This window comes from Antechinus flavipes, chromosome 4 (genome assembly GCF_016432865.1).
Source record: "Antechinus flavipes isolate AdamAnt ecotype Samford, QLD, Australia chromosome 4, AdamAnt_v2, whole genome shotgun sequence".
Lineage (NCBI taxonomy): Eukaryota > Metazoa > Chordata > Mammalia > Dasyuromorphia > Dasyuridae > Antechinus > Antechinus flavipes.
The window spans coordinates 254,334,889-254,356,432 of NC_067401.1; the positions used below are offsets into that span (position 1 = coordinate 254,334,889).

Sequence of the window (21,544 nt, forward strand, 5' to 3'; positions counted from 1 at the left end):
AAAATGAAACCCAAACAAGTCTATATATTTTTTTGTAATAAAAACATAAATGAATGTCAATTTTCTCAGTTTCTACAAACAAGGATTCTAAAACAATGAATATATTTTAGGCCATTTCCCAGTTTTAAAATTAAACTACATTTAAAATGAACTCAAATGAACATTTATACTTTTGCTCAAACATCTCTAGATAAATTAAACCATTCAATATATCAAACACTCCATTATTATTTTTTTTTTACTGCCATAATCATTAACGATTTGCTAATAAAGACTATTCAACATTTCTAAGAGCTGCTTGATTAAAATCACTATGTTCTATGTTGGGATTGTTTTGTAAATACATACAACTTGAGAAAATGTATTTAAAATTTTATTAATGTATACTTAATAATCTACAATAAATATTTCTTGTTTCCTGGAGGTGACTTTAGGTTCTCAAAGATTTTTGTCAGCAGTAGGTTCTTCTAAATTGCAAACATTTTTAAGAATAGGTCTAATAATGGACTGTACTAGGGTTATGTAGGAGTCACTTCAAATTGGCTCTGAGACACAAATATTAAATGTTCAGGGTGAGCATTTTATACCTGGTAAATCATCAAGAGCTACAAATCAGGCCTTAATACATTGTTCTATTGATTTGTCTAGACTTAAAAAAGTGATGGAGAAAATATTAATAATGCAGATTAAATTTAAATTTCTATACAAAACTGACAAAACTTATTTTTAGCTACATTTTCAATTATATATCTTATTTAGTTACAAACTTCAAAAAATATTATCTTATTTTAGCACAAAATATTGATACTAAATATAGTACCATCAACTAGAAGCAAATAAAATAATCTGCAAGATGTGAATTATTTTAGGTATTTTATAATGCAATATTATTTTTAATGTTAGGTCTAATTTATGAAATTTAACATTTAATTTAATTGATTTTAAGTTATCATTTTTTTCAAGCTGTTCTATCTTGAATTTTAAAATAATGTTTAAGGATACCACTTAAAATAAAACAGAGGACTAAGATTTAAGATAATGAAAAAAATTTTAACATAAAATTACACATTAATATATTATATATCATTGCATATTATGTAATATAAAAATAAAAAAATTGAGCTCATTTCCATCTGCAAAAATCTCTTCCTGATTTAAAATAGAACATTTTCTGTCACAATCATTAGTATAAAATGAAAGTCTCCATTAAATTATTTTTATAACTGCTACTTAATGCATCTGTTTAGTTCCAGAATGAGCAAAAATGTTACTAAGATTTAACCAGAAGAGATGAGCCATTGAACTTAAATTTAAGACTTAAACTTTGCCAAAGCTGCATTTGATAAAATGCCATGTTTGAAATACATTTGCTGAGAAAATGTTATTGTATTAATGAATCCAATTCTCCTTTCTAAGAAAACTGTAATTCTATACTCCAGACACATAAATGAAGAAAAAAGTGCTCCTTCTATCTGAATCCTATCTATCTGCACATAATAAAAACTGGCAGCAAATTGACATATAAATCCATAAGCAAATTTAATGGCCTTATAGCAAAGAAAAAAAAAGCATATGACAGGTCATTCTTAAATTATCCCTACAAATATAATCACATGGGCAGTAAAAATAAAGTGAGTTTGAATCATCTTCAACAGAGTGAACTAGAAAAAGTATTTGTTATTCACAAGATCAGTCTCAGTCAGAGTGGTATACTCTATCTATAAATGTGTCTTGGAAAATACATGTATAATTAACATGCCATGAAATTACTCTTTAATAGATTAGTTAGTAACAGACTGCTCTAATATTGCCTCAGTATAATGCCTTCTATATTTTATCTTTTCCTCTATGGATTGCTTACCTGGGTAAGATCTGGAATATCACCTTTATCAATACCAACTTGCTGTGAATAAAAAAATAAGTAAATTAGTGGGAAATCTTTACCCATTCTTTCATAATTTAAATTATATCTGTAAACAATGATAAAAAAAAAGTATAGCCCACTGTTGTAAGTATTATAGTAGGGGTCAATTTTATTTTGATCACATTTACTTTCTTGCAAATAATAAGATACAAAAATGATTCTGTTTCTATATCTGGGTGTGCAATTATATGTAATTCTTAAAGTCTGTCAAGGATATTCACATTTCACAATCTCTCATGGCTGTGAGAAAAGTTCTAGTCTTATCTGCCTTTTATAGATGAACAAACTGAGGTTCAAAAAGGGAGCCTCAGCTTGTGCTAGCCTTGTGTGACGCTGGGTAAATCATATTACTTCTTTGGGCCCTGGTTTCCTTATCTATAAAATGAGAGGGCTGGATTAGAAGACTTTTCAGCTCTAGAGCTACTTTCTTCTAATCCTAAGTCAACTAACTTCTTGAGTCACAGAGCAAATAACCCTCAGAATTAGGTCTTGGAACTTAGGTCTTCCTGATGTTAAGTCCAACACTATATTATGTATAACACTATATGCTATTAGGATTTTTATAGCAGTTATTTTAATTGAATTGCTTGGTACAGGGAATTAATGTTGAAGAAATTTCTTCTAATGAATCTTCTCAGCAACTAAAAGATCTTAAAGTATCCTGGCGCTTCTACTGAGAGGCAAAGTAACTTGTCCAGGAACTCACAGCCACCACATGTCAGGAGCAGGATCTGAATCACAGGAAGCTTTAAGACTGGCTCTTTAGCTATTTATATCATGGTTGCCTCATATTTTGATCATTGCTAACAAAGTAGTTCTCTAAATGAGGTTTTTTAATTTTGTTTTTAAACATTTGACAAATGACAGACTATTGGAAAGCTTTACTCAAGAAGTTTTTCTAAGTGGTTCTAACAATTGAAGCTGCCAGTGAAACAAAAAGGACACTGGACTTGGCATCAGTTTCACTGACGACTGGCTGTGTATCTTTGGAGAAGTCATTTAATTTCCCTGAATTTCTGGTTTTCTTATCTGTAAAATGTAGGTAATACTTAAAGCATTTTATAGGTTTGTTCTATAGATAAAATTAGACAGGAAATGTGAAGTTATAATTCACTGTTATTATAGTGAATTTTATATATATATATGTATATACATATACACACATATATATAATATGTTCACTATATGTGAACTATGTTAACATATAGTTAACTATGAACTATATTCATAGTTATGTTAACTATGCTAACATGAAAGCTATCACAACATTATATAGTTCTGAAGAGTTAAGTAGTCACATTAATTGTGTCAACTATGTTACTTCCTTGAAAATACATTTGTTAATATTTTACTGGAATATATCAGAATATTTCTTGATAGTGGCTGCAAGGGGATCCAAACAACTTTTTGATAGGTCACTAAGCAAAGGCAACTATAGAACAATTTCCATTTAAAAAAGGATATTCTTTAAATGTTATTTTTAAATATTAGAACTGTTCCATAGGACCTAAAGTAAGTTACTATCTTGATTTGTAGATTCATTGCTTGAACTAAATATCTGCCTCCTCTTTAACTCTCCCAACTCTAAAAAGTCTAGACTCTTTCTTTGAAGGTTCTATGTTACATATCCTAAGCTTCGAATATACCGGGTATTGAAAAATACTATGGAATTTTACTTTTACTCTTTAAATCATGAAGCCTGTCTATAAGACTACCAAAAAGTGGCCATATGGCTATCATTTGAAGACCTCCAATAACAGTAAACTTAATAGTTTATGAAATCATCAATTCCAGTTTTAAACTATAACTGTTGGAACTTTATAATTTCCTTATAATTCCTTTATAATTTTCATTCATTACCTTTGCTCAATAGTATAGGCTAAAATACAGCAGCGCTATCATATCTCTTGTTATCTATCTCTCATTAATACGCTTTTCACATTTTGCCTGTCACATCACATTTCAGAATCACATTAAGCTTTCAGTTTACTAAGATTCTCTATATATCCAGCTCCCTATTTCAAGTATCAGACTTAGCAGTTATCACATCTTATTTTTACAACCTACTGTTAAACCTACTAAGATCATTGTACACCCCAATTATTCCAACCAAATTTTAGTTATTTCTCTTAATTTTGTGTTATCCTCAAGTTACTAATATTGTTATTAATAGTACATATATTTTATTTCCCTTCACTTATTAAAGAGCTTTATCAAAATACACAAGGCTAAATATATATATATATATATATATATATATATATATATATATATATATATATATATATATGTATGTATGTATATACCGTATATACTCAAGTATAAGCCGAGTTTTTCTGTCCAATTTTTGGGCAGAAAATCCCCTCCTCTGCTTATACTCGAGTCACTAGAAAAAACATGTGTAAATATCCCTTTGAATGCCCCCCTGCTGTGCAGTATACAGCGCGAGTGCTGACTGTGATACTACAGGGCAGGCCATTGCTATGGTGATGGGGCTGTTCCTGTAGTATCACAGTCAGTAACGGGACTGTATACTAATGCTGGCAACCGCTCTACATACGTATACCGGCACCTGCTCTCCTCCTCTGTGGGCACTGGTGCGCTATCTAAACCTATAACTTTTCCCAGATTTTTGTGTTAAAATTAGGGGCTTCGGCTTATATTCGGGTCGGCTTATACTCCAGTATTTCTAAAATACTATCTTGTTATCATATATATCCCCATGCACACATGGTAATTAACCCCTCCCAAATGACTCAGAATTATCTGATATATATATATATATATATATGTGTATATATATATATGTATATATATACACATATATATATATAATATGCCATACATATATATACATGTCAAATATCAATATAAACTAACAAAGATTTTTCAAAATGAAAATACAAATTATCTATAGAAGAAAGAAAGAAAATCATCATGTAATCATGCAAACAAAGTTAAACCAAAAAATTAGAAAACTACCTATTTTTTAAATGCCTATCACTCCACTGTTATACTTAAGTATATGGCAAAATGATGCTATATACTTATTTCCCTATAGAGTTAGAATTTAGCAGAGTGACAACTACTTCATACTAATACATGACCAGGATAATACATGTAAATAACATGGGAAAATGTAAAAATTAGATCTGGTCATAGAGGAAATGAGCTGCCTCTCACATTAATGAGGTTCCCATTGCTGTAACTATTAAAAATAGCCATCAGGGTAACTATATTAAAAAACACTATAGAGAAACTATAGCTTTTTCTTTGAGTGGGAAATTGGTTGAGATAATTTGATTCCATACAATTCTAGGATTCTGTGTTTCTATTACTGATTTTTTTGCTTATTTTTAAGTTCTACTACATATTTTTCCCCCTGTCACTTTGACTCCACTCATAATAGAATTTAACATAACTTACCTCTGCAACTTTAAGAAATTCTGAGACTCTTGTCATTCTTGTTAGAAATCGTTTGTAAATTTCTAGAGCATCTTTGCATTGCCCCTTCTTCATTTCAAAAAATTTTTCTAGGAATAATACATAAAAGAATTAGCAATATGGAAAATAAAAAGAAATATGATTCAACTCCACTTTATGGTTGTGTTAAGCAACGTTAAGCATGATGTTAATGGTAGTGTGAAATATATTTAGATATTTTTTTCTCTCCAGGTTTAGCATGGCATTATTTTTATTGGGCCATATCAAATTTTTATATTCATTTTTACTGCCTTCACTTAACCAATTTCATTAATTCCAAGGCAAGCAAAAGCCAACATGAAAACTATCTGGATAATAATTTTTAAATTTTTTAAAATCACAATTATATGAATTAAGGCAGAAAAAACTTTTGAGAAAATAAATCAATTATGTTTAAATGCTAAAAAGCATTTGCTTCCTAAAAATGAAACCAAAATTCCTTTCTTTAATAAAATCAAAAACATTTCTCTAAAACCAATCATTACTAGCAATGGAAAAATGTAGGAAACTAGAGGAGAAAGATGCCCTCTCTCCTCATTAATATCTGACAGAACATGAGAAATGCTATTGCTAACAATGATAAATGAAAAAGAAAATATATTAACATAGCAGCTGGCATTTGTATATTACTTTAAGGGGTATGAAGTACAAAAGTATATTTGGCATTATCACCTCACAACAAAAATGTAAGGTGCTATCACCATTTTTCAAATGAAAAAATTGAGACAAGAAGGTTAAGTTTTTTGCCCAAGGTCACATATTTACTAAGTAAATTCGACCAGATTCGGATCTTACTAATTCCAAGTGCAGAATTCTATCCACTATGCCATAATGCTTACAATATAAAGCTAAATCAGAAAATCCTAGAGAACAACCAAAAATTATTGAAGAAATTAAGAAGTTTAACAAAATATACTGTAGGATACAAAGTAAATCTATAAACACTAAGGATGTCTATATATTTTGAACAAATTCTAGAGAGCAATTTATAAGGAAATTTCATTGAAAATAATATAAACATGTTTTAAATTTAGGGCTTAGTCCATCAAAATCTCTAGGACAAAAAAATCCCTAAGTACAGTCTCCCAACAATTGAAGAATTGTGGTATAGGAATTCAATGAAATACTGATTTGTAGAGAGAAATGAGGAATATGAAGACTTCAGAGAAGGAAGGTAAGACTAATTGATGCTATGAAGTAAACAGAATCTGGAAAATTATATATATATATGTATATATATATATGTATATATGTAGACTACAATGAAGTAAACAATAAAAAAGAAAAAAAAGAAAATTTAACACCATGTTTTTATGACTAAGCTAGGCTCTGGAAAAGAATTGAAAAAATTCTTCTTCTTCCCTGAATAGGGAACTATAGGTATAGAAAATTATTATGTATACAAATTAAAACAACTCTGAGGCATCACCTTTTGCTACCAAACTTGCATGGTGGGTTGATTGATTTTGGTGAGCCACACCTTCCCATCCCTCTTCACCTTTTCCCCCTGTTCCTTAAAGACTTGTTTCAAAGGATGGCTCATTGAGTAATGACTGATTGAGAATGAAGATGATATAAAAACAAGTTATATAAAATTATATAATTTTTAAAATCTAGCTGTAAGTTAAAATATAGCTATAATTTTTAGAAATAAAGAAAGTTATCAACTATTGATTAAAATACTTGCTATTCAATTTGGTTTACGCCAGTAGAAATCTATTAAGTTTATCATATTAAGTTACCAAAGCAAAGCTTTAAAGAATAACACAAAATATTTTTAAATGCATAAAAATGTAGAAAAGATCAATATTATTATGGAAAACAGAAAAAAAAGAATAAAATGGGTTTAGCATTGTCAGATCACAAATTTTATTACAAAGCAATAATTAGCAAAACAATTTGGTACTTTTTAGAAATAAAGAAAAGCAGAATTTTTGACCAGATTAAATAAGGAAAATCTAGAAGTATACAGTATAGCAATATAGAATATGTGGTGCAGCATATTGTTTGATACAACCCAAAGCAAAACTACTGGAGATGGGAGTCTTAATATAACAACAAATGTTTAAAAAAAAAAAACTTGATGGCAGCTTTATAGTTAATGCTTTTAGATCAGTATCTTATTAAAGTGAACTAAACAAAATTGTAATAGAAAAATAATCACAGGAGGATGCAAGCTTATCTTGCCCAATTGGGGAACAGAGAAGAATTCACAATCTAACTAGATGAAGAATATGAAAAACAAAACATATATTTAGATTAAAATTTTAAAAGCCTTTACACAATCTATTATTGTGCCACAGTCTCTTTGAACTGTTCTACCTCAGTTTCCCTGCACTAGTTTCCCTTATTGTCCTGAGTTTCCCTGAATTGTTCTATCTTAGTTTCCTTAAGTGTTCTGCCTCAATCCCCATAGTTGTAAACACCCCCCCACACACACACATCCCCCCGCCCCCACCCCTGGTCCATTAAGACTGAGGACCATTTGCTCTAAGGTTATAAATTGTCAGTGTAAGACTCAATATAAGGAAATCAGACTTCCTGACTCCTAACTCTTTCTGTCCTCAAGGATTTACACTATCCCTCTAAAATATTCCAAAAGATAAGACTCATTGACATCTTTACTTCTGTTTATTCAGACATCCTGACTCTGGCTTTTAGTAAGAATTTGTGGCCTCCCCCCATCCTGACAGAATCAAATGGGTCTGTGAAGAAGTTTTCCCACTTCTGTTTCCTTCCTTTGCTTGTAAAAAGGTATATAAGGATTTGGGATTCTCCCATTCATCACTGGAAACTGTGAGACAAGAGTCCTGTCCAGTCAATTATGCTCTCCAATTAATAAAATATCAAAACTCTCTAATCTCTATTATGCCTCAGTTTCTCTGGCATTACACTATGTAGGCAGAATTAAAAGAGAGGACATTTTCTGGGGAAAAAAATTGTATTTAAAGCATCTCCTAAATCCTGATATCCAGAATCCAGGAGAACTGACAAATGTGTAAGACCAAGAACTTTACAATAATAGTGATGATAATAAAAACAGATAGCCTTCATATAATGCTTACTGGTATATGCCAGGCTCTGTGCTAAGCATTTTATAACTCTTGTCTTATTTTATCCTCAGGACAATTTGAGAGGTAGGAAACTATTCCTGACTCCAGGCACAACACTTAATCCACTGAACTATGTAGCTGTCCCCAGGAGACAAAACGACAATGATACAATTTTTTTTAAAATTAGAAATTCTCAAAAACTATCAGAAAATTACTCAATATTACTAAAAGTAAAAATTCAAATTAAAGTATTCCAGGGGTACGACTTCTTTGTCAAATTAGCAAAGATGAGAAAAGAGGATAATTCAATAATTCAATGATGGAGTGGATATATGAATATAGGTACAACAATCACACTAATTCATTACATTTTGAAGCTGTACATTGGTTCAATCCTTCAAATATACACTCACATACCTCAAACTTTATTCTTAGTAAACCATTAATATTCTTAAGTAAAGCTAGAACTATTGAGCTTATTATGTTTGTTGGTGACAACCCATAAGACCTATATATACAAAAAGATTCATAGAACTATATGTAATAAAAGGTTAGAAACAATATATATGCCCAATAGTTGCAGCATTACTAAATAATGCTATATAAATAAAATGAGATATTTATTGTGTCAAATAAAATATTATTATTCTCAAATATTTTCTGCAATATTTAACACAACTGATCATCTGTCTCTTCCTAGATATTCTTTCTATTCTATATTTTATGGCACTGGTCTCTCTTGATTTTCCTACTTAATGGACCACTCTTTCTTAATTTTCTTTCCTGGATTTTCACCCATGTCAACCCTGTAACTGTAACTTGGGTAAATCCTAGCTTCTGTTCTTACACCAATTCTCATCTCCACATTATCTCACTTGGCAATCTCACTGGTACCCAATGGGTTTGGTTATCATTTTTATGCATATTATATTATATTAATCCAGCCTAGATTCTCTTTTAAGTTCCAGTCCTTTATCACACATTGCTTATGGGACATTTTAAATGAGATGTCCCATAGATGTCTAAAATTCAACATGACAGAAACAGAATCTTTCAAAATGTACTTCACTTTCAAACTTTCATTATTGTCAAAGGGCATCCTTCTAGTCATACAGATTTGCAACATCAGTTTATCCTCAATTCTTTTCTCTCAAGTACTAAAATAAATGTTAATAGCAACTGGCAAACTTTTAAAAAAAAAAGGAAAATGGTATATGTATTAGCAGTTATGACCACGCTATTAGACAATTTTCATAGAATCATAATTAGAACTTCAACTCCATTTTACAGAAGGAAAAGGTCAGGTTAATACATTATTTTTCTTTACAATACAGTATTTTTCTTTATAAAAGTAGAAAAGTGAGTACCTTTCATATAATGAAAAAGTATTCTATTAAGAGTTTCTTTAGGGACATAAGTACATTAGGCCACTATCTTAATGAATCTATGTACAATAACCATCAACTATTATGTAAAAAAGAGAGCTGAAAGCCAACTATCCTTTAAGTATTATTTTAATACATTTCTACGTAATGCTTACCTGCTAATTTTTTTGTTTCATTCATATTAGGGGCAAGACTTTCTTACATTCTACTAGCATAATATATAACTACCTAGAAATTTGGTGTTTTAACTTCCCTAAGAATTATATGTAAACTAATTAATTATTCAGGTTCGTTGTATTACAGTAAAAGCCCTTTGGCTATTTAAATGATAATTTGTGCTTTCAATAGATGGCAAGCAAGGGAAATAAAAAAAAAATTTGAACATAAATCCATAGAGATAATGGTGGTCGGTTGAAAATACAAATTAAAATGAGTTTTAGAGATTCTGAGTTTCTTTTACCTCTTCTCTAAAATTATGTAAAGAAAAATTTCCCCTTAAAAAAAAGTTTTTGTGTTTTTGACACCATCATGATTTCCCTAGTATCTCTTTATCTTCCATATAGTCACCCCATTAAAACAGCATTGTTTAAAAAGAGAAGAAAAATCAGCATAATTGATCACAAGTGGAACATCTATAGACTTCCCACCTCCACGAAGTGGTTGGTTAGGGATGTCTTTTCCTATCTCTTCATTCCATTCATGTTTGATCTATATTATTTTGCTATATTTATTCTGGACTCTTGGTTTTTTGGAGGAGTTGTTCTTTCCATTTCACTAATTGTAGTATTTATATATTATTTTCTTGGCTCTGCTTACTTTACTCTCTATAAACTCATGCAGATTTTTCCATGCTTCTCCATAGTGATCACTGAGTATTTCTTAATGCAAGAATAGTTCATTCTTCATGTACCACAATTTATTTAGCTATTCCCCAATCAATGAACATCTACTTTATTTCCATTTTTTTTCTATCACCAAAAATGCTCCCTTAAATATTTTGGTGTATATGGGAACTTTGTTTTTATTGATGACTTCTTAGAATATAAGCCCAGTAATGGAATCTCTGTTTCAGAGGATATGAGCATTTTAGTCACTTTATTTGCATAATTTCAATTGCTTTTCAAAATTGCTGTCCTACTTCTCAGCTCTACCAACAATAAATACACCAGTGTGCCTATAATCTCACAAGCCCTCCAACACTAATTGTTGCCATTTATTTTTGGTCATCTTTGCCAATCTTCAGAGTATGAGGAATTTGGTTCATTTGCATTTTTCATTATTCATAATTTAGAGCATTATCTCATATGGCTTTGGATATTCTGAATTCTTCTTCTGAGAACCATTCATATCTGTTGACCATGTATCTACTGGATAATATATAATAAAAATATATGTATGTGTGTGTGTGCATATATATAAATATGTATATATGTATAATGTATAAGACATACATTTATTAATTGTTTTACATGTTCTGGATACCAAACTCTTAGCAGAGAAATTCTTCCCTCTGCATTTCATTGCTCCTCTCTTAGGTGAATTAATTTGTCTGTGTATTTTCTAGTTTCAAGTAATCAAAGTTATTTATTTTAATTTTGTAATTGTTTCTATCCTTTGAATAAAGAATATATCTCCTGCCCAAAGCCATGAGAGGCAAATCTTCTGTTTTTTTTCCATTTTTTAATAGTAGGATCTTTAACATTAAGATCACATATATTCATATTCATTTGAATATATTGTGGAATATGGTATGAAATGTTGGTCTAAACCTAATTTCAGCCAGACTTCTGAACAGTTTTCCCAGCAGTTTTTCCTCAAGAAAGGAGTCCTTTGTCAAGTCATTTTGTTTTTCATTGCTTCTTATTCTCCCTTATGTCGTCTACTTATCTCTTGTCTATTTCATTTATTTAATTTTTTAAAAAAGTATCAGATAAAAGATATTCTTGACTTATAATATGTGGCTTAGAAGTGTTATTATTTATCTCTATCTCTTTGATACTCTAGATCTTTTGTTTTGCAAATGAATTTTGTTATTATTTTATCAAATTCCATAAAGCATCTCCTTGGTAATTTGTTTGGTATAAAATTAAGTTGATCTTATTTGATACAACATAAATGAACTTTGGTAATACTATCATTTTTCTTATTTTAGCATGACCCAGTCATGAGCACCAAATACTGCTTTATTTAAATTTTTCTTTATTTTTAAAAGAAGCTCTTGGAAATTAAAATGATACAAGTGTTGTACTTTGGTAAAATGAGAGAGAGATTTTATTAATTTTATAGCTCTTTGGAATAGAATTTTTCTTTTTTGTTTTTGCTTCTTGGGTTTTGTTATTGTTATAAAAATGTTATCTATTTCTGAGGGTTTATTTTGTAGCCTGATACTTTGTTGAAGTTACTGTTTCAATTAATACTTTTGTTGGTTTCCAAGGAAATTCCAAGTATATCATATCAGCCAATAGAAATGATTTTATCTCTTCTTTAACCATTGATTTGTCTTTCTTTTTCTTGGTCTTATTGCTGTTTCAAGCAGTTCTAGAATTATAACAAATAATAGTGGGGACAGTGGGCATCCTTGCTTTACTCTTATATGTACTAGAAAAGATTCCAGTATAGTTTTAGATTGATGCCTTTTTCCCATATCTATTGAAATAACCATATGATTTTTGGATGTCTGGGTTTTTAATTTGATTACACTGATTATTTTCCTAATATTGAACCATCATTATATACCAGAAATGTCAAACAATAGGTGTGGAGGCCTGATGTGGCCCACAACATTCTTGGATATAGCACGACTAATATTAAAATATAACTAAGAAATAGTTAATAAATAAACTATTAGAAAAAGAAACATTGGTTTTCTAAGTCAACATGTAGTTCACAGTTATTCTTATGTATAGTTTAGTGGCCTCCTGTTTCTATTTGAATTAGCACCAATACTTTACATCATTCTAGTACATAAATCCATTTTGGTTGTAAGGAATTATTTCTTGGATAAATCACTGGAGTCTGTTTAACAAGATTTTTAAAAAAATAATATTTATTAAAGATATTGCTCTATAGTTTAGCTTTATTTTTAAAATATTCCATTTTTTTCTTTATTTTTCTCCAGATAGTTTTATACTTTTCTTGGTAAAATTGCAGTTTTCATAATTGAAAAGAGTATCTTCTAAAATTTTATATATCCCCTCTGCCATAACAAAATATATTTCCTTTTACGTTTTTCTCAGTTGTATTATAAAGCAAAAAGCCTTTATTTATTGTATACTTGAAGACCATTAAGTTAATTTAGCTATAGAATGTTAATTGCAATTCCCTTCCTCTGTCTGGAGTTTCTGTTATTTTTTGTATCACTATAAACTATTCTTAACACTCAAAGAATTGCAACAATGGGATGAAACGTCACAATAATTTCTATCATAACAGACACTAAAGTTAAAGACTATTTGTGTTGCCTAGTGTATAGCTAGTACACTGCACATTCAAACCTTGAGGTACACTTGTTTTACATAGTCTCTGAGAGGTTCAATTAGCTCCAGGTTTACTTGTAACATCCAGAGTATGTGGAACTATTGAATTTGAAATGCATGAATCTCTTATATATAGGGTATTTCTATGGCAATAAATATTTTTAAAAATAGTTTTAAAATTAATTTTAAAAAATTAGTTTTATATAATTTTTTAGATTTCAATGCTTTGAAAATTATTCTTCATAATCATATTAACTAAGATAGGATCATGGCAACAGTTTATTTAAAAAAGGAATCATTTGACAGAAAGACAAGTTAAGCCTTTCAATATTAAGATTTGTTCCTTCCCATTAGCCAGTAAAAGATTCATCAATTTCTACAGTATTTAGGAAATTTATTACTGTCATATTATGTATAGTGACTACATGCAGCATCAACATAATTTTAAAATGTAATAGAACAAATTGCTCCAGAGTTTGAGTGAATATGGCCAGTATTGCTTAATGCTTCTCAATGGTTGTAATAAGATTGACATCATTATTAAATGGAAAAAGTTAAGGAGCTTTTCTAGACAAGTTATTTCAGGAGTTTTTAATGAATTAAAATATATGCTTCTCACTTTAAATATGTCTTCTTTATAGACCAAAATTTGTCATTTGGGAGAAAAAAGAAACAATCTGTTTTTTAAAATAGTCCATAGAATAAATTGGAAGATTTCAGAGGCCATCTAGTTCTCTTCTACATCTTCACCATGTAACTTCTTTCTAAGTCCTCTAGTGAGCAAAACTCCATTACTTTCCTAAGGAGCTATTTGCATTTTGGGGTAGTTCAAATTATTGAGATGTATTTCTTTACAAAAAACTTAAAACTATCTCTGAAACTTTTATCAACTATTTTTAGTTCTACCTTCTGAGTCCAAGCAAAAAAAGTCTAATCCTTTGACCTCACTCTCTAATCCCTTTGCCCTTTAATCATTTCTTCTCTAAAATAAACATTTAAAGTTCTTTTAATGGATGCTAATATGGTATGATATACAATTCCATAAGCACTGGTTACTCTCCTTTTTAATTGATCAGTGTTTCTCCTAAAATGGGGCATCCAAAACTGAAAATAAGGGGCTTCATCTTTACAAATGCATTCATTATGACATACCCATTCCGATGGTATATTCTGATAAATTAAATTATTAGATCAGCATATTTCTATTAAATCAAACCAACCTTTTCCCTTCTTCCTATAGTCTACTGTTCCCATCCTAAATAAAGATACACTAAAAAAAGACAATCATGAGAGACTTATGGGGGAAAACCCAGGTCCAGGACACTACTTTTATGCCATAGATTCTCAAATCTTGCTCAAAGTTTTGACAATGATACTGAGATACCTTAAATGGTAGTATCATTAGAAGAACTAAGAAAGAAAGAAGAAGGAAATGAAAAAAAGTCAATTTTAGACATCTTGAATTTGAGGAGAGAACAGATTATCTTAAAAAGAAATGTTTAACAGGCATTTGGAAAAATAGGACTGGAGTTCAAAAGAGGGGGCAGGGATTGGACAGTAAATATAGGTGAAATCAGAGAAAGTGTAATAACATTTATTATTCAATTCTTATTATTGATTTCTTAAATTATCAATCAAATGTTTATATATATAATATCAAATTGCTAATGTTTCAGCTACAAATACTTCCCCACTATTATTGGAAAATCACTAATCTTACACACATAAAAAGAAATCACAATTGGACCATACTTTCCAGTGATTCCTTGATAAAGGTTATGGTTGAAGGAAAAGATTTCAGTAATTTTTACATACCTAATAAATTAATAACTCCATCATTATAGCAAGCAAAAAGTTTGATGAGATCTTTAAAAAGAAGCATAAATGCAGCATTTATGACACCATTTGTCAGCTCATTTGGATGAACCTGTAAATATATATAAAAAGTCAATTAAGTGAATATTCTGAATTTACAATTTTTTCAGAGCTTTCAAAGTCTCAGTTAAGTATTTAGGCAAGAATGTATAAATACAAAGCAATATTTTTAAGTTGTTTGACCATTATATGTTTTTATTTTTAAAAAATCTTCAGTTTAAGGAAGTTGAATAAGTTGCAAGATTAATTATTCCAATAAAGGTTTCCATTTTATTAGTGACTCACATTGTGGATGCAAAGATAATAGCTAATTTTCTCCCCTTCTACTTCTGATTTGTCTTCTTTACTTTCAAGTCCTTCTCTCAGTAGCCATTAACCTAGTGGAGCCTACCTTGCCCTTAACCACAATAAAGACTTTCCTTTGTGAGAATTATTTCTTGATCCTGTATTTTATATTTCATTTTGTTCTGGAACCATATTTTGTATTCTCTATAATAAACCCCTTTTCTTTGAGTGAAAAGACTCTTGGGTTCAAATGATTGGTCCTTCTGTCAGAGTTAAATGTAAAAGTTAAACTCTTCCCATAACCACTGTTAGAGAAGAACTCTGAGCTATGGGAATTGTTATCTCAACATTATCTGCAAACCATCCCTTGCTAAGGAATCCTTATCTTCCTCCATAACTTCAGTTCCTGAGAAACAACAGCGTACTAGCTAGTCATCCTTAGGTAAACCATTGACCATGTTCTGTCTTTAGTCCCATCCTTGCCAATTAAAGGTAGTTTTATCTAAATCTCAAATACCTATGAGTCTGCAGCTTTTGGTCCACAATCAATGATGTCAGCATATAGCTGAAATCCACAAATTCACAAAACCATTCCTTAGAGACAGAGAGAGGTAGTCTTCCTCTCACATGTAGGTTATAGCTACATGTAACCAGTGAAGACCCTCATGATTTTGTCAATTTCATAAACAATGATATGATTTCTATTCTGTTCTGTGTTCTATGCTTATAAAAAATGAATTAGATTTTTGGGCCTGAGGCAGTGTCATTGACCCATCTTTTTTTTTTTTTTTTTTAAATAGGTTCAATACTGTATTAATAAAGTGATATCTTTTTCAGAGAATTGTGTCACTTTACCTTTTGTTAAATTTCACATATGGACACCCTTCCTTGTACTTCCAAAGATTTTTTCCCTTAAGCTTTATGCCACAAAAAATTTGTAGTTGTTATTCTTGCTTATTTTGGGGGGAGGAGGGCATATTCTAAGGCTCTAGTCTTATAAGTTATATCATTACTGGACCTTCTCTGTTCCAGTTGGTTTGAAGTTATTTTATTAGTTATTTAGAGCAGATTATCTTTGAAGCTTGTTTGTCATATAGTTCTGGTATATATATGGGTTCACTCCTCTTTTTGGATCACGTAGCTCCCAGATCATACAGTATAAAGTACCAGAATGCCTTTCTCCGAAGTCTGACTTCTCCATGTTTTCTCTAACACAAATTCTCTTTTTTCCTGTTTAAAGTCATTATAATACTTCAGTGGATTCTAGGGATAAGATAACATATATTTTGGATACAGAAAATAATGGATGCAGTTCATGGCCTTTCCTCATCATGTAACTCCTCTGATCTTCCTTTTACTGAAAAATGGATTACTGAGTAATAGTTTAAGATTTCTTCTCCTTTCAAGGAACAGAAAGAGATAACTTTCTAGAATCCAAGTTTCAAAATATACAATATAAAATATTTTTCTCCTCCATCTTCTTTAACCCCTTTTGTTTGTTTGCCGACCAAAAAAATCGCCACATATTAGATTTCTGTTCCTTTGAGCATCCTACTAATATTTTAAGGGATGAAGAGTGATAATAGTGATAAAGAGTACAAAGAAAGTAACATAATAAGAAAATCAGAAACAAAGAAATGTTTAATTAGGCATTTAAATATTTAGATTCTGGAAAGATTACTTTTGAAAATAATGATCTCAACTTTTGTTTTAAGGTCTAAGTTCTAAGGTCACTGAAATGATTCTAAATGCTTTTGCTCACTATAGGGAAATTTCAGAGGAAAAAAGCAACGGTTTAAACTCCTCAGACAATCTAAGAAGCATTACCCATTTAAATCATTCTCTCAAAGTCTTTCTAAAACTCGAAGGTGGCAAAAATGCAACTTAAAAGTGTTTAATCCTGTTTTCTGAATTTTAACTTTTTTAAGCTACTGAAAATACTTTTATAAATACATGGCTACAAATCCTAAATCTTAAAAAAATATTAAAAGTTACTTCAGCTAGGATATTCCATTCAACTGACAGAATAGTATTTTGTGTGTCACACTTCTAGAGTGAAGTCCTAATAAGATGCTCATTAGGTTCTTGAAGGATATATCATCAGAAAATAAGTTCTGAAAAACTGAAAAAGCCTTATGAGAATAGTGATGAATTGAATTTAATGTCTAGTGTCTAAAGATTAATTTAATTAAATTTATAAAAGGCTATCAATAAGTTGGCTCCAGAACAATATATTCTTTGGTCACTTGAAGACTACTGATTAAGTTCTAGATGTCTTACAATCACCAGCCATAAAGGTAGGTAGTAACCATATAGACAAAATTATATATCCATGAAGTTTTGTACGCTTTATAGTATGTTAAAGCTCTTTGTACAATTGGTATATTAAGAATGTTTAAGTTTTTTTCTGTAGGATTTGGAAAATAATTTAATCACTTTAAAATATTTTAGATGGATTTTCTTTCCTTTTTATTTTTTTTCTTATTCATAATTATTTAATGCCAAATCCTTGGTCAAAAATACAAAAGCCATTCAGAATATTGTTCTTATAGGAAAATATCATCTACTTTACTATTTTTTATATTATTTTTTTAATAATATTTTTCTTTTATATTATATTTTATACTATAGCCTCATGTTACATTTTGAAGAAAAATGGAGGGTCTACTTATAGCACAAATAGGAGCAGCATACCACCCAATTTCATATCTCTGCATTTTTATCCTTTTGTATATGACAAGTAAAATCACTATGGTAATAATTTATTCTTTAACTTGATCTTAACACCAATTTATAAAGTATACTTTCCTGCCCTTTTTTGGTCCATATATCTTCCAGACTCATATTTTTTCTTTTTATATATTTTCTTCCTCTCTATCTTCCAATTTTAAAAGCTTGATTATTTTCCCCTTAGTGAACTGCTGTTTGTTAACAGCAGTGTACTAAAGGTCTGGTAAGAGTAACTGATGCTGTCTGAAAATATAAATTGAATAAAAAGTAAAATTATTTAACATTATTCAAACTGCTTAAAATGTTATAAAGTTTTCCAAGGATATAACCAGGGAGAAATTATGTCTTTTCTAACATGCTATGAGGAGAAGAGAAAGAAATTTAATTAAAATACCATATTTCTAGAATCCAAAGAAAAACATCTCTTAAAAATTTTGGAAGCATAAAAATAATTAAAAGCTTTTTCAGTACTATATGTAAGTGAATCAAATCTAATGCCATTACTAATTTTATAATAGAAGAACAAATGATTTTTTTTTTAATAAAATAGACTTTTGTTAAGGGTATTTTATTTTTGTTCTGGGCCTATGATTTAATCAGTGTAGGGCAGTCCCTTTAACAATAAAAATCATCAACAGCTATACCAACTAAGGTCTAATGGAGTGGTCCAAAACACCACTCTATCTACTACTCCAAGATGCCTCTTTTTGATAAATAAAAGTGGAAAAAAATCTTAAATTTATGGATACATACATCAAATTCAAGCAATGCATCAATCTGTCCCTGCAATATTGGCATACTCTTTAGTAGCTTTTCGGGAACCATTGTTCTCATCACACCATCAGCTCTATAAAACAAAAATAAAGAAATTATGTTAGATTTTACAAGAATGTAATTAACTCAAAACTACATGCATAATGACCAAATACTGTATACTATTAGCTCATTTCTCCTTGCCTACATACACAGGGCAGAACAGACAAGTAGTATTAGAGAACTCTGATATCTTAACTTGCAATTCAGTATTCTTTCCATGAGACATAAGTTGGATCTGAATATAGTAAGAGAATGGAATTAATGCTGACCTTAATCAGTACCTTTTGTTATTGTTCAGTCATCTTCAGTCATATCTGAGTTTTCATGAGTTCATTTGGGGCTATCTTGACAGATATAGGAGAGGTTTGCCATTTCCTTCTCAAGTTCGTTTTACAGATGAGGAAATGGAAGCAAATGGGTGAAGTGTTTTGTCCCTGGTCATACAGCTAGTAAATGTCTGAGACTAGATTTGAACTCGAGAAGTTGAGTGTTTTAGGCCCAGCACCCCATCCAATGCATCAGAGTTGCCCTATCCAGTACTCTACGGCCACAAAAATAAGGTCACAGGATTTCCATTAACATATCCATTGACCAGGAAGATAATAACAACAACAACAACAACAACAACAACAACAACAACAAACTGTACTTAACTTGATGGAGTTTATTTCATTTTTCTTTTATAAAAGATAGTGTAGAAGAGATGAACAGAAAAGAGAAATTCTGATATACTTAAATTTGAGAAAATAAACTTTATTATCACATCACTGTTTAGAAAACATTATATTACTTGAGTATGATTATAAGAGCCCTACATCATGTTAATGCTAGAAGCTCTGCCCTTTTCTTCTTTAATTAAAGAGTGGGAATGTCCCCTGAACTGAAAAACTATGATGTCTATGGAGCACATGGGGACTAGAACTTGAAACCACTCAACATTTGAAGATAGTAATCACAAACTTTAAACCACATAAACGAAGCAAGTTTGTCTCTTTTAACTGTTGTCCTTTTTCTTTATATCTTCCACTCTCACCCTGCCACCCCTTGCCTTTAATTCTTTGTATTGTGTGTGTGCGGCAATTGGGGTTAAATGATTTGCCTAGGGGTCACACAGCTAGGAATTGTTAAGTGTCTGAGGTCAAATTTGAACTCAAGTCTGCCTGACTTTACGGCTGGTGCTCTACCCACTGCACCGTCTAGCTGCTCCTGCCTTTAACATCTTTTAGAGAACTAAGGAAAGGACTGAACAGAATTTGCATTGAATTTTGGGTAAAAATAGATAAAGATATTTGAATAAATATCTGTGAAAGTATTCTGAAAAGTACAAAGCAGGAATCTACCATTATCTCTCAGAAATTTACCTGATAGATCTTTAAGCTAGTTGCCAATAATTTGACCCAAGATTCTACAGTTTGCCAGTATCCCAAAGAAAAGTTTTCTTCTCCCCACATAGAGCTACACATAGATCAGTAAAATCAGCTCCACAACATATCTTCCTTTTTTGTCTCCTGATTATATTAAAACTTTGGGGAAATGAAATAAAAAGATAAGGCATCTCTAGTATAAAGAAATATATGATAGATATAAGATGTTATTGCTGTGTTATGTTATAAAACTAATTTATTCTAACTAAAAAGAAAGGAAATGCAAAAGAAGGAATGAACTAGAAAAAAAACCTTGCAATTCTTTCCATGGCAGTTTGTATTATGGTAAGACAAATCTCAGAATTCATTGAGTCATATTGTTTTTCTCAACTATAGTAAAACTCACTAACTTAATATGAGGGAGACTGCTTCAAACAGGTTGCAATCTTTCTTTTTAATATATTATGGCTCCTTATTTTAACCAAATCAGATATTTTCAGATTTTGCAATAATCACTACTATGTTGTAATTTGGTGCCATTTTGAGGGCTTCTCTCTACCTGACAGGCAAAGTATAATATTCTGACTTCCCTATTTTCTGGGATTTTTAGAATCTCTGTAATTGAGAAAGGTTTTTATCATAAAATAATATATAAAGAGTATTAGACTAAGTTCTAATTTGCCATAAATTTAAGGACTGAAATTACATTATCTTTTATCAATGCATTTCCAGTACTTTTGCACATTTTCATCATGGCATTCCCCGTACCTACCAAGAATATGTTGCATGAAATAGGTCATGTTTAATTTATTATTAAAATGTAACATACATTAAGTTAATGAAAAAACACACTGTTTTATAGGTATAAACTATATTGTAAACTATGAGGATATGAAATAATATTCTGAAATATATTGCTCAATCATAACTCATATATATATATACACACACTCATACACATATATGTCTGTCTATATATAGTTCCATATTTTTCCAGTTATCTCTCATAACTGGAGATGATATAGGTATAATCCTACATCAGCAACTCTCTGATATGTCCTTTTAAATTTCCCACAATAAATCAAACTCACAATATCCAAAACAGGAAAAATTCCTTCATTCCTTCATTCCTTCATTAAAATCTTTTCCACCT

At 30.3% G+C, this 21,544-nt stretch overlaps 1 protein-coding gene across 5 annotated transcripts in view; it reads right to left on the reverse strand.

Moving 5' to 3' along the window:
* Positions 1–21,544, reverse strand: part of SNAP91 (synaptosome associated protein 91) — a 145,418-nt gene that overhangs the window by 66,513 nt on the left and 57,361 nt on the right. For 4 of the 5 annotated variants that reach the window (XM_051997332.1, XM_051997333.1, XM_051997334.1 and 1 more), the window contains exons 6-9: positions 18,965–19,058; positions 15,137–15,248; positions 5,351–5,457; positions 1,862–1,903 (exon numbers count right to left, since the gene is read on the reverse strand). The exons of the other annotated variant lie outside the window; for it this stretch is intronic. In XM_051997332.1, coding sequence (XP_051853292.1) covers positions 1,862–1,903; positions 5,351–5,457; positions 15,137–15,248; positions 18,965–19,058 — 355 coding nt within the window. The remainder of the gene's footprint in view (positions 1–1,861; positions 1,904–5,350; positions 5,458–15,136; positions 15,249–18,964; positions 19,059–21,544) is intronic. 5 annotated transcript variants of the gene reach the window in all.